The following is a 16,789-nucleotide window of genomic DNA, read 5'->3' as shown; positions in this document are numbered from 1 at the left end:
GACTGAACAGTGATGGATGAGAAGGAGGGTGGGAGACAGATGGATGGAGAAGTAGCTAAGGAAAGAAAATGTGGTGATTAGGTCATCAGCCTCATGCGGGTCGAGCTGACACTGATCCTGATTTTTCTGTAGTTTTTCCCCATTGTGAATCCAAAGGTATCTGAACACTAATAAGCGAGGGAGAAGCATCACCGATTCGCTGAGCCGGTCTACTTTGCCCTCTGGATTCATCAGCTGAAGTTGAGACTCCACCCTCATCCATAGCCTCTATCTCTCCTCCATGCCGCTTACTTTTCTATTCTGGGAAGAATGCTGTAAAGCCTGCTGCTTTCACATGTCAATGTGTAAATCAACACAGACAGATGCCAGGATTGTCTTTTGAGCCTTTCCATGCAGCCAAGATTCCCCTTAATTCCTCTCTCCAGCCTGGGAACTGGACACGAAATGTAAGCACAAGTTATCATGGAATAATCCGATCTTCTTGCATAAGGATAAACACAGGCGATGCTGTTTCTTGCCCTGAACAGAGAAAGCTCAGAACCAAATCAGCCATGAAATAAGCATAGAAGAGGAGAAACATCCCATGCTAGAATTTGCCCAAAAGATGCCTGACCCACTTCTCTGCCAGCTGCTGGGAAAACATCACTCTGAGCATCTGTGCTGTGTGATGTGAGCATCCCATTTTAATGTAATCAACCATCACCCACCACAACACACTGTAGATAGCAGTCAAGACAACGAAATGCTACTCACATGCATTGTCACACGAAGTCGCAGCTCATGTTGTCACCATCCAGATGTAGCTACGCGTGTGTGTGTATGTGTGTGTATGTGTGTGTCCTTTTTTCAGAACCGACGCATTGAATCTGGTCATCCCCACCCCACCTCCAGCAAGTCTAGTAATGATGAAACACCTACAACAATGCGCTCACTAGCCCAGCTCAGCAGCTCTCATGACCACCAAAGCTCCTTGGCAGAAACCCATTTATCCGCCAGCCAGATATGTGGATTTGTTTTGCACTGACAATGCACAGCAACAGGGCAAACGGCTGCTTCTGTGAAGCTAGCATGCCTACTAGCCCGCTAAGCTAGCTGTCATGTTAATGAATCTTGCGCGGTATATTTACCTCAGACCTCGGGAGGCATGACAAAGCATTACAAGTTTCGATAAAGAACAGCGGCAAAGACACAAACCTCAAATACCACATCTTCATCGAACTCTTCAGTCATTGCTCTCCGCCATCTATACGCAGCCCGTTCAGCATTATGAAGTTGTAGGCGACAGTAGTCTGCAACAGCCGTTGAGAAGTTGATAGTTAGCCGGTGGCTAAACTTCGCGTAAAACTACAATTCCCTTGATGCTCGCCTTCAACCGCCGCTTCCTCGCGTGCAACGATCAATCGCTCGAGCCAGTTAGACCGCCCCAAGTGGTCGCGAGAGGCAACCGTTGGGAAAGCCAGTGTGAAGTTAGTGGAAAAGAGCAGGTGAAGTACCTTCAAAATAAAATCCACACACTTTTTAACGATAATGCTGTAAATAGGAAATGCAGCAATTGCATTTTCATTTGCCAAAAATATACGGCTGAATACAATTTTATGTTCACTTTTGTGCCTTACTCCATATTCCAACAACTGAAGCAAAACTTCTTCAACAGTAGATTTTAGAGCTGAAACAAATAGTTGATTAGTTCATTGACTGATAAAATTGATGTGACAGTGTACTTTAATATATCCTATATAAACATAATTTTGGGTCATTTGAAGCAACTTCTGTAATATTTGAAAACCAAACATATTTCTTTATTTTGAAAAAAAGTGGCACTATTTGACCTGTTGAGTCCACAGCATAGACTGAGTGTGCATGAGAAATATGGTGACATTTGAAAAATGGCTTAATGTTGTAAATGTACAGAATTTTTCATTGTAAATCAGAAACTTCACATTGAGTCAAAAATGTCATATTCCAACACCTGAAATACATCAGCTTCAGCAATTGATTTATTTTGAAAAGTGTAACCGGAAACGTGTTGTTTTGTTCTATCGTACTTGACACTATTGGGAAAAGCACCGTGGCCGAAAACTTCGGGAAAAATGAAAAAAGTAACAGGCGTAAGGACTTTATCCGTGCATCCGCTGGAGAGATAAGGAACAACAGCGATGGATCTGCATGTTTTCTCCGTGGAGCTGGTTTCAAACTGACAATGGTGTCGAAGGAGGAAAAAACGCAGATTTTCTCGCAATTCCATTGAAAGTAAATTTACTCATGGAGAAAGGAGCAAGTCGGGAGTCATGAGCACAGGTTTGTTTCGTGGGGGAGCTAAGTTAACTGAGCAAAATCCTGCTGAGGTTAGCTAAAACTAAATACAAACACTTTTTTATATTTTAAAGTTTAATCGCGAAAAACTCGAAACTCTCCACTTTGAGTGTTGTAACGGTCGATAGCATCCACTCTATTTTTACGCAGCCGCAGTTAATTACAGTTTTTCTTAATAACAGCTTTCAAAAAGATATAAAAGAGGACTCAGCCTCAGTTTCAGTGCTTTCTAAAAAAACGCCATTATAACTCACAATCAAAATTTTCCTTTTTCCGTTTGTTATTACAGCCACAGTTGCAGCTGGAGGGGGTTAAATCCTTTGTCTTAAAACATCTGTCCTGCTGTTGATGCAGCAACTCGGACTCGATAATAAGCTGCAAAATTAACATCTCATTTAAAACGGTTAACATTTGTGTGGATGAGGAGGAATGCCCTCAGTGAGTTCATTTTACCAAACTGGATATGTGCCATAGAGTTTTATGATTGTTTTTTTTTTCACGACATGAGCGGTTTCTGTTAGTTAGCGTCTTTTACGGCGAAAACATAAGGCCAAATTCCGCTTAGAAATCTGGCTGTTTAATGTTTCCTCTGTTACTGGTAGGCTTATAAATATCAGAAGACATAGTTTAATAACTTTGATTGTGTCTTTAGCATGTATTGGCAAATTCGGCTTATTAATAAACACCAAGTAAGAGCAGGGTAAAGTTGTAGATCCATTCCCCCCTGCTCACCACCGCCATCCTCGGTGAATTTTGCTGTAGGTTTTGGGTGAGTGAGGGGTGTACCACTTCTTAAAGCTGAACATTTCTAATAGAATATGTATCCCGAATTGAAAAGTGGCTCTCACTGAATAGAAATAAAGTTAATGACTGTCCCACCACTTCTGGATAATGGCTTTTATAAGCAGAATGACGTTATATTTATAGATTTTTTAAACGGAGTTCGGAGCGAGGTTCTGTCTGCACGGGCACAGCAGCGTGTATCGGGGGCACAGCGGTTTTTTTTTGGTTGTTGGCCTTTTCGGAAACATCCGCTCGATGACTCCACTTCTCGTGGTGTCGGCCAGCCAAGAGTTTCAGCGGAAAATATGGCCTGCGATGTCAGTTCACAGCTTTTTATTAGTGTAGAGACTCAGTTTTTTTTTTCATTTCAACTTTATTTAAACAGGTTGATCCCAGTGAGACATGATTGTCTCATCAACTTCAAATATTCCCTCTTTTTTTTTATTTTTTTTTTTTATAGTAAATATTTAGTGGTTAAGAGGAGAATACATTCAGTACAATAGAGTTTAGTGTAACTCAGTTCCAAGAACAGGAAGGAGGGCACCAATTTAATTGTGAATCAGAATTGAATAATCCAGTTAAACTTTGCTGTGAGAGATGTAAAATACAGATTATTCAGTAATTAGTTAGTTACTCTTTAATAAATACAAACAATTCAGAAGAGAAGATGTGAGTGACAAGACTAACGAAACAGGATGTTTGAGACCAACAGGCTGATTCTGATCCTTGGCTTTAATTCATACATTAGTCCCACCCTAGCTTCTTCCCCTTTGACCCTGGAAGTGACCTTCTGACCCTGGTCTTACCCACAGTTTGCAGCTGTCTGTGCGTCTATTAGAAGAGGTGTGGTTGAAGCGTCCTGTATGCGCTGGATGATTCATTTTAAAGGAAGTTTGAGTGAATAATGTTTCTGTAATTCTCCTCCCTCTTCTCTACGTGCAGGTGTGAAGAAGCCTCCATTAGCTCCCAAACCTAAACTCCCTGGTACCACCAAACCCTCTCCCCCTCCCATCGCCCCCAAACCGGGACTCCTCACCCAGTCTTCAGTTGTCACCCAACCTTCCCCCGCCACTCTCAAGAGGACAAAACCGGCTGTTGCCCCTAAACCATGCATCCCCAAATCTGCAGCTTCTTCTCCGCCTGTTTCACCCCCACCACCTAAACCCAATGAAACCCTTATCCTCTCTCAGGAAGCTTTAGACGACAGCCTCTCACTTCTCAACTCCAAAAATGGGATTTTATCAGAGTCTAGCAAGCGTGAATCGGACTACATAATTCCCACCTGCTCCTGTGAGCTCCAGGACTGTTCCCAATGCCAGCGCCTTGAAAATGGAGGTGTAACTGAGCTTGGGAGCGATTTGCACGAAGATCTGCTGCAGAATGGGATTTCTACAGAGGGGTTCACCGGGACGAGGCCACGAGAGAAAGCAGAAAACCGGGAGGAGGGAGTCACTGTGGAGAAGGGTGAAGGCGGAGGGTTTAGCAAAAAGCCCAGGGATAAACCTCAAAGACAGAGACACCTGGACAGGGGGTCGGTAAACAAAGAGGCAGAGAGGACTGAGGAGCAGAGGGGGAAAGCTGCAGAGGCTGTAAAACATCAGGAAAGTGCAGAGCCTTATGTGTCCAAAGCGGATGTACACACTGACGACCAAAACACACGTTTAACAGACTCTAAGCCAGCCTGTGATGTTGCAGGCAGCATCATCGTCTTCTCAAGTATCACTCCTCAGGAGTTTCTTGCAGAATCCTTTCAGGTAGAATGCAGCAAAGCCTCTCCTACCAGGTTACACCCTGATATGCAGGTTCCTGCTGCCCCCAGTAAACCTCTCCCAGTCCCTCACCCGCGAAAACTTAAAAAGCCGGCCCTGGTGCGGCAGGACGGCGTGGAAGCCGGTGCCCAGGACCAGATGCGAGAGGCTGAGGCGAGACTGAGTCTGGCTGCTCTCAGCTCAGAGGGCGAGGAGCTCAAACAGGACATAAGTGACGACCCTTTACCCCAAAAAGACTCAGGTGTGGGAGACGATGAGCCAGACGCGCCCGTCCCCCCTCCACGACAGACCTCGCTGTCGCCTCGCCTCCACAGAACAGTCTACACACCCCACTCGCTTAACAAAAACACCTCACACTCCTTAGTCGTGCTCTCACAACCCGAATCAATGAAGAAAGAGGGCGAGGAGCACCGGGTGGACGAGGATGAGGAGGACGGGTACGGTGACTTTGAGCGGTACCCGATCACTCACAGCCTCCCCAAGCAGATCAAACTGGGCTGCCACCCTCCCCTGGCTAACTCCAGGAAAGCCTTCTCCGCCGAGGATCAGCCGTCGCCGAGGGCGCCACCTAGAAAACCTCAAAGACACAGCCTGCCAGCACCCCCTCCACCCTCCATCTGCCCTCCTGCACCGCCACATGCTAACACCCCCATGAGGGAACTGCCCGCGCCTCCTCAGGAGAAAACACCCTGGCGCTTCACCCGACCCTGCGTGACCTTCTTCAGCCGGCAGATCCCCACCAGGAGCAGCGTGCCGCCAAAAGGCCGAGCTCCGGCGCTGGGGGGCAAGCAGAGGGCGCAGTCCTTCTCTGCAGCCGACCTTGCAATGCGGGCCAACTCTCAAAAGAGGGGCCTCTCTTTCCGGAAGCTCCTGGAGCTCAGGCTGTCTGTCAAGATGCTGCCAAAGCTGCTGGCCAAGGGAGGGCAGTCCCTGGACTGTACCAGTGTGGAGTCAAACCGGGGGGAGAGAAGCCTGGAGCGGCCCAATAGCTGCATAGGGGAGGCTGATTTTTGTGGAGACGGTGGAGAGGGATCAGTGGAGTATGAGAACGTTCCTCTGTATGAGGAAATCCCCGAGTATATGAACCTGCCGTTTCACAGTGCGAGGCTGGGGTGGCCAAATGATCCGGATGCAGCAGATTCAGACATCTATGAAGTGCAGGATCCTTATCACAGATGCCAAGACCATGAATACGAGAGGTAAGGTATTGAAGCTTGAAGCAACTAATAATTATTTTTACTGATTAATATTCGATTCATATTATTAATATTTCTATTTTTTAATGAGTGTTTGTTGCATTTTATGCATCTATTAGAGGGATTAAAGTGGAGACAACACAAGCTGGATTCAAACCTGGAACATTGCCTTAACCTCTATCCCATCTCTCATTTGTTTTTATGGGTTATTAGTTAGTTAATAAGTGTAATGAAATGTCAGAAAATAGGTTGTTGTTGTCAGTCAAAATTCATAGTGACATGAAACACAGAAAAGCAGTAAAGTGTCATATTTATGAAGGCGGAAACTGCAGATTTCTTTTTTTAAATCGATCAACCATTAAACGAACCAATTAAACGTTTCAGCATTTCCTTGAATCGCCTTTCTAAGCAACAGGTGTCGTATCTAAAGGTGATTCATCATCTGAGTCAGAAAAGCCCCTCAGTGTAAATCGAAAAAAAAACTGCAAACACATCTGATTCACAGCCTTTATCAATGAAATGTCCCAGTTAAGAAAGAAAAGATGTTTTTATACCAAGTACAATGGCTGCTTGTGTTTGTGCATGTGAGAAAAACAGCCTGAAGGTTGATGCGGGCCGAGGTCCACAACACTTAACCCCTGCTGTCAGCCCGTTATTACAGGTGACCCGTAGCTCCAGTGTGGGAACCGTAGAGAGCGCGACAGGTTGCGCAGGTGACACGAGCGGCTTTTGTATTTACAAGAGTGTAAAAGTCAGCAGTTAGGCCAGTGGCATTGAATTTGAATAGAGCATTGATGTGCAGCAGGTCGGCCTGTTTTCCTGTGGGTTATTTTCAGTGGCCAGGACAGGAAATGTCTGAGAATCGCAGAAACGCCACACAGCTCTCTAGAACAGGGAAAATAAACCTCCAGCAACCACCAGCCTCCTCCTCCTTCTCCTTCTCCTCCTCAGCCCGCCCGCCCTCGCACTGTGTTTAGCCTCTTCCTAACCTCATCGCTCCAGTGTTCTCCTGTGTGTTTGTGAGAAAATGTGAAGTGAGTTCTGTTTTCATATTGAATGAATGAACAAAGAAGGAACCGAAGAGATGAAGTCACGAGACACATTGTAGGACAGTGAATAAAACAGGAATAAATAACATAAATTACAGTAACGTGAAAGAGACAGGACATGATTTATTTCAAGAGGAACAACTAGAGACAAAATCTCCCCCAGTGTTGAACAGGTTTTATGACATTGTAGATCTGGATTACAACCAAAATCTGTTCAGTTGATCTTGGCTCATATCAGACACTTACTGTTCACCCACTTTCATGGAAGTCTATTAAAATGTTTTCAATATTCTGCCAAATATTGTAAAGTCAGCCCTTTACTGAAGGTAAAACTGTACAGGTGGTTATGATTAATTCATTTTTCATGCATTTCTTTTCAATGAATTGATTAATCATCAAGGTCATAAAATGTTAACATCTTCAAATAGCTTGTTTTGTTCATTCAACACAATAGAAAACATTATTTTGGGCACTTGATGACAAGCTGGAACCCACACCATGTCTGCTTTGGAAATGTCACTACGAGAGCGGTGAGGGTGAACCAAAACATTAAACCAAAATAATGAGCTAGCAAAGGCTAAAAGTCGAGTGATAATTCTCGGTGGGGTTATCGCTACAGCTTACCCCGATTCACATTACATGCAACGATTTGATCCATTGGTAACATAGATATATTGATTATTGTACCTTTAAGTAGCTAGAACCGGAGAGTCTTTGGTATCTTGTTTGGGAAAATGACAACGAACGGTTAACTGACTGTTTCAACACTGGTTCTCAATAATTAGTGTTAATGAAACAGTCAAGGGGCCACTACCGGCCCAATGACTCAACCACCTGGTCGCATTCGTGCCATTAAGATCTTATTGAGTCACTCAGTTCTTGATATTAGGCCCAGACTGTTGTGATGAGGAGCTGTTCCCATGATTAATGACACGGCTCCTGTCTTCTTTGCTCAAACTGTGGCACTACAAATTGTGAGGTCAAGGCCACGCGAGGTGACGCTGATACACCAGTGTGAAATCAACCGTTAAAACTATTAAAATGCGCTCTGCTTCCTAATTCTGTCTGGTATGTGGAGTGGTTAGGAGGGTGTTTGTGTGTCAGAAAGAGGGAGCGAGTGAATCTGTAGTGTTTCCCAGGCATCTGAGCCTGTTAAGTTTATGTAAGTATCCTCAGGCTGTAAACAAGTGGCGCTCTGTGCCGGACCCAGTGTGCTGGAATGCTCGACTATAGAGAAAAGCGTAAGGGAGGAAGAAGTTCAGGAAAAGGGAGGAAGAGCAAGCGTGAATTTTAGATTTTAGGCAAAAGAAACTGTCAAGAGGCTCGTGAGAAAAACATGGAAGTGGAGAGAGTGGGCAACTGCTGATGAGAGTGAGAGGAAATGGGAGAATTTTTCGAGTTCTGTCGTCTTTCCCGTCTAATATTTAGTCTGAGCCATCAGCCTCTTTGCCAAGGTAGAGCATCTACAAACCTCTGTACACAGATTCGTGCAGGAAAGGACAGAAACAAGGAGGAGCAGGCAAAATCAAAAGATGCATTAAGTCCCAGTTCTCTCAGTTAATCAGTCTTCAAAATCAGACAGCTTAATTCTACAGCAAAGACTATGAGCGAGATCAAAACATTAGTGACACACAAACTCATGTTGCTGCTTGTACTAACCTGGCAAACAACACTGTTTGTGGGTAGAGGCGAGCCAGCGTGCCGCCGTGCTGCCAGCAGCGGCATTTATAAAGACGCAGCACATGGAAATACAGGTTTTAATAGTGGATACGGCATAAAAACAATTAGGACTGGTTGATAAGGCTGAAATCAATATCACAATGTTGCTGTTCTTTTCTGATATTGATATGGTGATATCACATCATGACAAATATCCCTGAAATAACACACTGTACATTTGGAAAATTGATGTTCCTTGCAGTTTTCTACCATTAATCATTTCATTAGATGTGTGACTAATCATTATTTTCATCCCTGATATATTGACTGATTATTTTCTCAATCAATCAATGACTCGCTTGGTCAGCAAATTGTAAAAAAAAAAAAAAAAAAGTCCAAGGTGACGTCTTAAAATGTCTGTGTCTGTGTTTATGATCTTCAGTCCAGAAATCCATTTATTACTATAGAAGACAAAGAAAACCTTCATTCGTAAAAATATGAATGTGAAATCATCATTTCAACCTCAATACCAAAGATGCAGAGTTAATAATACAGCAATATTAATAGTAATCAGGGCTGTAAGTAACAATTATTTTCATGATTAATTAAATGATTAAAGGTGAAGTTTCCAAATGTCTTGTTTTGTCTAACTGAATAATACTAATAGTAATAATAAAAATACATACAACAAATTATACACAAATAGAAATAATACATAAGACATCAGTGAAGTTTCTCATTGGAAATGAGTTAAAAAATGACTGAAATGATTGATTAGTTGTCAAAATAATTGCTCATAAACAAGAAATATTATTTTTTTGGGGGGGGGGTGTTTGAACCCTGTGATCCAGATTTTTTTTTTTTTTTCAAGAGCAATTTCATTTTTGTGGGACAAAGATTTGTTTTATCTTTGTTTCCATTGTTCTTTGCTGGTGGCTGCTCCTCTAGTAAACTCTGCCCCTAACCGCTGCATCTGTCCCGCCTCCACTGTTGACTTTTTCTTTTGTGTCTTGTTTTAATCACAGTGTTGGTTTTATATTCTTTGGTTACAGTGGTTTGCGTCAGCAGTCTTGACGATCTTTAATCTCAGAAATGGGATTTTAAAAGTCAGTCGTCTTCAGTGAATGTTGAATTTACTCCTGTTGTTACAGTGTAATCAGTATTTTCCATTGTAAAAGATCTCCGAATGAGTTTTGGTTTCGTACCGACTCATGAGTGAAGGCTAATGTGTGTTCAATTAATCCCCCGTGTTGCACAAACCTTTACATGACACATTCTTTAATCTCTGTTTATCCAGGGAGGGTTTTCCTGAGCACACACTAATGTTCATGTGTCTCGTTCACACACTGAAACATTCCTCCTCGAGAAAAGCTGAACTCTGCCTCGTTGTCTCTGTCACGCTGTCTCTGTTTGTTGTGCTGAATGTGTGGTCTCTGTGTTTCGGTGAGCAGCGGCTGGCTGAGGCAGGACGTCCACTCTGAGGAGGAGGAGATCCACAGTTCAGATGAAGAGGACAACAGCTCAACCTCCAGCAAGGAGCACCTGGACGAGGCGGACAGACAGGTAATCACTTCCTGCTGTGTAATGTACGGGGGAATACACAGCAGTGGACTGTCTGACTATAAAGTCATAAAGTGATTAGAGATGTGTAACATTGAAACTGAAGCCTTTTCCAGTAGCTGATGTTTAAGCCGGGACCAAAACCAATAAAGATTTATTACATTTCTGTATCACCATGCTTCTAGTTTCCACTAGTGGAGTTTAACAACATCTGGTCAAACATCTGTGTTCTTACTTTTTGTGCAGCAGCTGCGTCCTTGAAGAAATGAACAGAAAATTAAATATCAGCTACTTTCAGTAACTGGACAGTAACTTAAAAACACTGAAACAGAAACTACTTATATTTAACTGTTAGTTAACAAATGAATCATATCACACCTGCTACTAATTATTATTTTTCTGGACATTTCCGGATTGTACGGTTATTGATTAAGCTTGAACGACCAGTAAAATTCCAGATCCCGAGGCGACATCTTGATTGCTTTGTCTGATCAACAGTTACGTTTACAAATACACAAAACAGATGAAGGCAGAAAATTATTACATCTAAGAGGCTGCAAAAATAGTTGATCAACTAACTGACTCTTCATTTCTATTCAAAATCATATCAGCTTTAATTTTGAAATCAGTTTTTAAATAATGAAATTATCAAGCATCATAGAAAAACAGTTTTTTCGAGCCTGTTCACAAACAGAAACAATTTTTGCATGAAATCTGGCGTCTGTCACATGAGTCTTGGGAACACTGAGAGTTCTGTAAAAGGAGAGATTGATTTCTGGTCTGACACGTTTTCTGATTTCAGTGTCAGACTTTTTATAGTGTAAGTGTAGTAGCAGCGTAGCCTGTTATGCTAGCAGAAGTCAATGCAAGATCTCCACTTGTTTGCAGAAAAGTGTCTCTTTCTAATCTCTAGTGTTTGATAGGAATACATTATTCAAAACATTTATACATATAATATAATATTGATTCAAGTACTGCACTCTATACTTCTACTCCACCGCACTTCAGAGGGGATTAATACACTTTAACTCCACTCCATTGTTTGACAGCTGGAGTTACTAATTACTTCATACATTAAGAATTTACACAACAAACCTATGATTGATTTATAAACATGACGCATTGTTATGGATTAAATTACCAGTATAATATAACATTATATAAGGTAATTAGAAAGTGGCTCCAACCACAAGAGCAGTCGAGTATCATTGAGTAACATTTTCTCTGAAGGTTTTTTATGGAGCATTTTTACACTGTTAATGTGACGTTTGCTTAAGTAGAGGCTCTTGAATACTTCCTCCTCCACTGTGTTGTAAACTTATTTAATGCACATGGTTCCAGCTGTCGCAGCTTGAGACCTTTTATAGCCAAACAATACCAATGTGCGCACGTATATGAGCTGTATGCAACCAAAGAGTGATGTTCCCTCCTGTGATTGGTCGTCCTACAGAGGCAAAAACGTCTTGTATTACACAAGAAACATGCAATGATTTGAAAAAATTAACAATGGCGTGCAACAGAAATGTTTTTTTCTTGTTAACCATCTTGCAACACTTGCATGCATCATTCCCAACCCCCCAGATTAAGTACCACTGCTTTAATGTGACTGCTTTCATTCACACTGGAGACTTGTGGAAAATACTGCAGAATTATTACAAGGTCCTCAGTGCGCAGATTGCCAGAGAAACTTTCTACGGAAAAATGACTCTGAGCTCCTTTTCAAACTTGACGTCAGCATATAAGTGGCCGAGCGATCGCAATGGACAACTCGTATCTCTGCCGCTGACTAAACTGCCACTGCAGCCGCAGGAGATTGTGTGCAAACATGCTGCCAAGTGTGTTCGTTGCCTGTCACAGCTTTCCAGAAGTGTGTGTGTGTGTTGAAAGGAGGTGGGGGGGATGGTGAGCAAACACAGAAGGGTTACAGGTTCAGGAATAGCACTCATTTCTTTTTCTTCCCTTCGTCCTGTGTGACCCTCTCCATGATACTGTCAGCACCTGTGTCTGATGCCCCTCGAATCTCCAGGGTATCACAAATACAGGCTCCGATAGGACCAGTGGGACATTTCAGTCAAGTGGGGGCCAAGGCCGCCGTCCAAATTAAGTCATTGAGCGACCGCCCCATTACCATTCACCAACACACTCCATCAGAGGGACACAGGGAGGGGACAGAGAAAGGTTGCTGCTCTACTTTCAGGCCCGAACGAGCTGTTGTTGTGGAGGCTGTAAACTCAGCCCTGATGGTTTTAAACACCGACGCAGGATCCAGTGATCATGGTGATTTGCAGTGAGCCTGTGAGTGAACTGCGACGTGTTTTGGTAAGGTTAGCTAGGTGTTTGTATCTCTGTGGCGTCGTCTGACTGTTTGTGTTTCTGCTCTTTCAAGCAAGAGGACGAGATGAAGAGGAAGAAGGTGGTGCACATCGCCCAGGAGATTATGAGCTCGGAGAAAGTGTGAGTGTTTTAACAATGAACCGGCGACACATTGTGGCGCTCTTTAAGTAGCATCTGTGCTGAAAAAGCCCATATGTGATGTAAGGTGTGGTTGTCTAACTGATGTATTTTCTGCTCTTTCATCAGGTTTGTGGACGTCCTGAAGCTTCTTCACATAGTAAGTGCCTCATTTACTCCAGACTTTTATTTAAGAAACATTTTCATAAAGTGCTGATTCAGCAACTGTGGAAAAACAGAGCCTAACATAAAGTTTCGTGACCCTCACAAACACTAACACTGAGAGTGTTTTGAATGGTGATCAAAGCTTTTCTTCCCGAGGATGGACATGAATTAATGAGCTCTTGGCTGACTCAAGTGCCCGTGCAACAACTGAATAATGCAGTTATTCCACAGCTGAGGCTTTTAAAGCTGCTGTGTTGGAGGGTTTCTGGTTTCCCCGGGTGGGTGGCAGCGTGGGCAGGTAAACGCATTGCTGCAACCAGGGAGACGCCACTTTGATCAGTCGCATTACAAGGAACACTGTCAGACAAGTGTGTGGGTTTTTTTTTTTTTATATGCAAGGGAAAAGGGCAGATGAGTAATTGAGAAGTTGAGTGTTGAGTTCTGTTGAGATGAGCTGTGTACTTTTCCTGGTGAGTTTAGATTCCAAAAAGTTTGTTTTTGTAGAAAACTTTTCAGCAGACTAGCGAGGAACAGGTTCTTTCAGCAACATATGTACTGGGTCATACCTTATATTCACACATACAGGCAGCTCTTTCCAGTATTTTACATATTATTTATATCATAGTTATAAGACAAAAGTCAATTTCTACATCTAGTTTATTACTAAAAACAAAGTAATTAACTTAATACTACACTGCCTGGATGGTATCCAAAAGTATTAAAAAAGAGATGAGGGCTTATTTAGAGATTATTCAATCCATTAATATAGTAATAATGTGGTCTGTGAAGCATCAAGAAACAGTAAAAACCTCCATCACAATGTCCTGGAGTCTATTGGCATCATCAAATGTCTTGTTTGGTCCAACTCAACATCCAAAATATTAAATTTACTTTTAATGGACGACCAAGAAAAGCAGCAAACCCCAGATTGCCTCAGTAAAAGCCCATAAACTATAAAAATGGTCAGTCATCGTCGAGAAATGTTTAAAAAGCGACTTTAACTGCACTGAGAAGGGTGATGTCGACAAGAATCCTAATCCCAATCATTTCATACCTTTATCTTTAAATATTTCCCTGACAACTGAGAGATTCTGTGCTAAAGAAATATGCTGAAACGCTCATAATGTTCATAATGTTGCTCCTTTGTTTTGAATGACGGAGAGACAAACCAGAACCATGTGACTGCATGATGACTGGGTGTTGTAAGTCTTTTTAGGGGAAGCACATGGAAAAATATTAAACTCAATTAAACCTTCATAGTAAAATGAACAAAATCAGGTCAGTTCTGTGATTCCTCATGTCAGCGGTAGATTTTAGGCTCCGTGTACATTTACTATTCCTGAAAATGCACTGGAGGTTCATAAAACTGACTTTTACATTTACACAGGAACGTGAACTTTTCCATTTAAGAAATTGACTCATGAGCTTTTTCTCGCAGTATCATCAATATACCAGAGTAGTGCTGCAACAAATGATTATTTTCATTATTGATCAGTCTGACATTTATTTATTTTTATTCATATATTAATTGTTTTGTCTTTAAAATGTCAGCAATTAGTGAAAAATGCCCAGAGACCAAAGAAAAATCCTCACATTTTAGAAGCTGGAACTTGAGAATGATTATTGATTATTGAGCTGATTCAGCTGAATGTTGGACCTCTTGTTTATCTCTGTTAGGTGTAACATTGGCTGGAAAGCTGTATGTGTGTTTATGTACAGGCGAATCCCAGCTCAGAGGGTTCAGACAACCCACACTGAGAGGTCGAAGGTCAAGGGTCCACCTGTCTGGGCGCCTCAGACGTGGCTTTAGTGAAACCAACCACAGGATTAGTAGAAAACGTCGTCCTGCGGTTGACGGGGGGGGGGAGGGCGAGGCGCGCAGCTCTGTCCAAGAAAAGAGGTCAGATCGCATTCTTGTGTGTCCGCGGACGGCCCGGCCGAGCAGCAGCTGCTTCCTCAGGCCACAGAGATGACCTCCAGACACACACACATGCCTTAGATAATCCTCTCTGAGTGTGAGTGTGTGTGTGTGCGCATGTGTGCACAGTATGTATTATATGTGTGCAGGTGGGTGCGTGGGTTGCTGCGAGTCATCCACTTGATGTGTTTACATTTTTTTGTCTCGTTTGAAGTTTATTCTTGTGTGTGTTTGTGTGTTTGTGTGTGTGTGTGTGTGTGTGTGTGTTTGTGTGTGTTGTGAATATTAAGATGGTGGTTTGTCAGTTTACCTGGACTGAAGGGGACATGTTTTCTTTTCTCCCTGTTTGATCTTTGAGTCAGGAGCTAAACTGCGGCCCATAAAAGTCCACAAAAGCTAGTTTCATAAGTGCACGATAATGTATCTTCATGTTTTATTTTATGTCGCTAAACTAAAATCTCGAATGGCAGGAACCAGAGGATTGTTCATTAGATCGTCAGTTCCTAATAAAAAACAATTACATTCAGAAACATTCAGATTTCAAAGAATATTTCTAAACTGTCCCAATGTTTCCAGGGAATGTTGTTGACATAAGGACACTCTACACACATGTAAGGGCTTGGACACTTCATTGGTTGATGATTACATCAAAAAAATGTTCATGCTCGTAATGGTTGCATTAACAGTCAGCTATTGGTGCATCACACTGTATTTTAAGAAATACATTAATATACACTGTTGATGTTATTTACAAAGCTCAATTTAAAATAACCGATAAACTAAATATCATATTATTATTTTATTTATTTATTCATAAAGCACAATAAGGTGCAAGATGAACAATTATGTGTAAAAGGCTGTGTAGAAGAATCTATATAAAAAAAGCTAAAGTGTGACTGTCGTCTGTCATCAGGCTAAACGAACTCTGCCTCGTCACCTAAGAGTTAAAGTTCCAGCACATTTGACCAGTATGAGTGTAAATGTGTGAGTGTTTGAGTGTGTGTGTGTGTGTGTGTGTGTGTGTGTGTGTGTGTGTGTGTGTGTGTGTGTGTGTGTGTGTGAGTGAGTGTGTCATGAAATACGTGCAGAGGAGTGGGGGAGGCAGTTTATGAGGTGATAACCAGGTGTTCCTGTTCAGCTGCAATACAGTATGTCATCACCCCACCCTGTGTGTATGTGTATGTGTATATGTGTGTATATAATTTAATCGCAGGACTAATCTTGTGCGTCTCTTTAGGACTTTCGGGATGCTGTTGCCAAGGCAACCCGTCAGAATGGGAAGCCGGTGGTGGATGAGCGGATCCTCAATCAGATCCTGTATTACCTTCCACAACTGTACCAGCTCAACAGAGACCTGCAGAGAGAGCTGGAGGAGAGAGTGGCACACTGGTACACACACACACACACACACACACACACACACATAACCATAACACTTCTTTAGTTGATGTATTTAACATTTATTTATTACAAAGAGGATCTTACTCTGTAGTTTTGGCTTTAACAACTTTATTACTGAAATCTGGGACAAAGTTGAGAATGAGGTCATGAGGTAAAGCAGTACACGGTCACATGACCAGTTTTCATGCTGTAAACAAATTCACAGCTTTATCATATGATCTAAACTCCTTGTAAGGCAATAAAAAATAAAGGTCCTAACTGTCTGTTGTGTAGGTCAGATGTTAGATTCTGCAGTGAATACTGTTTTTATATATGAACAGTTTTACCACGCAGAGAAAACAGTGCTTCTACTTTCTCTTCCATATCAGTGTTTAATGAAATTATATTTTCAATGGGGATTTGTTTACTACCTAACTAAAGTTGTTAGCTTATGAGATGATGGATTTCTTCCCTCTCTTAGTGAAAGGAGTATCCCACCTTTTCACTATTGCACTTACATAGCGTTTGAGGACGGATAAAAAAAAA

The 16,789-nt window shown here is 42.2% G+C and overlaps 1 protein-coding gene across 1 annotated transcript in view; it reads left to right on the top strand.

Annotated features, from left to right (window-relative positions):
- Positions 1-2,062: 2,062 nt before the first annotated feature.
- Positions 2,063-16,789, top strand: part of LOC111669100 (FYVE, RhoGEF and PH domain-containing protein 6) — a 22,597-nt gene continuing 7,870 nt past the window's right edge. The window contains exons 1-6 of the mRNA XM_023425325.2: positions 2,063-2,298; positions 4,039-6,064; positions 10,221-10,332; positions 12,716-12,783; positions 12,910-12,940; positions 16,101-16,252. Coding sequence (XP_023281093.1) covers positions 2,289-2,298; positions 4,039-6,064; positions 10,221-10,332; positions 12,716-12,783; positions 12,910-12,940; positions 16,101-16,252 — 2,399 coding nt within the window. The 5' untranslated portion in view covers positions 2,063-2,288. The remainder of the gene's footprint in view (positions 2,299-4,038; positions 6,065-10,220; positions 10,333-12,715; positions 12,784-12,909; positions 12,941-16,100; positions 16,253-16,789) is intronic.

This window comes from Seriola lalandi, unplaced genomic scaffold (assembly GCF_002814215.2).
Source record: "Seriola lalandi dorsalis isolate HSWRI2012SDOR001 ecotype SW California unplaced genomic scaffold, Sedor1 jcf7180002054770, whole genome shotgun sequence".
Taxonomy (NCBI): Eukaryota; Metazoa; Chordata; class Actinopteri; order Carangiformes; family Carangidae; genus Seriola; species Seriola lalandi.
Note: the sequence above shows the minus strand (reverse complement) of the source record. Positions and strands in the feature narration are given on the sequence as shown.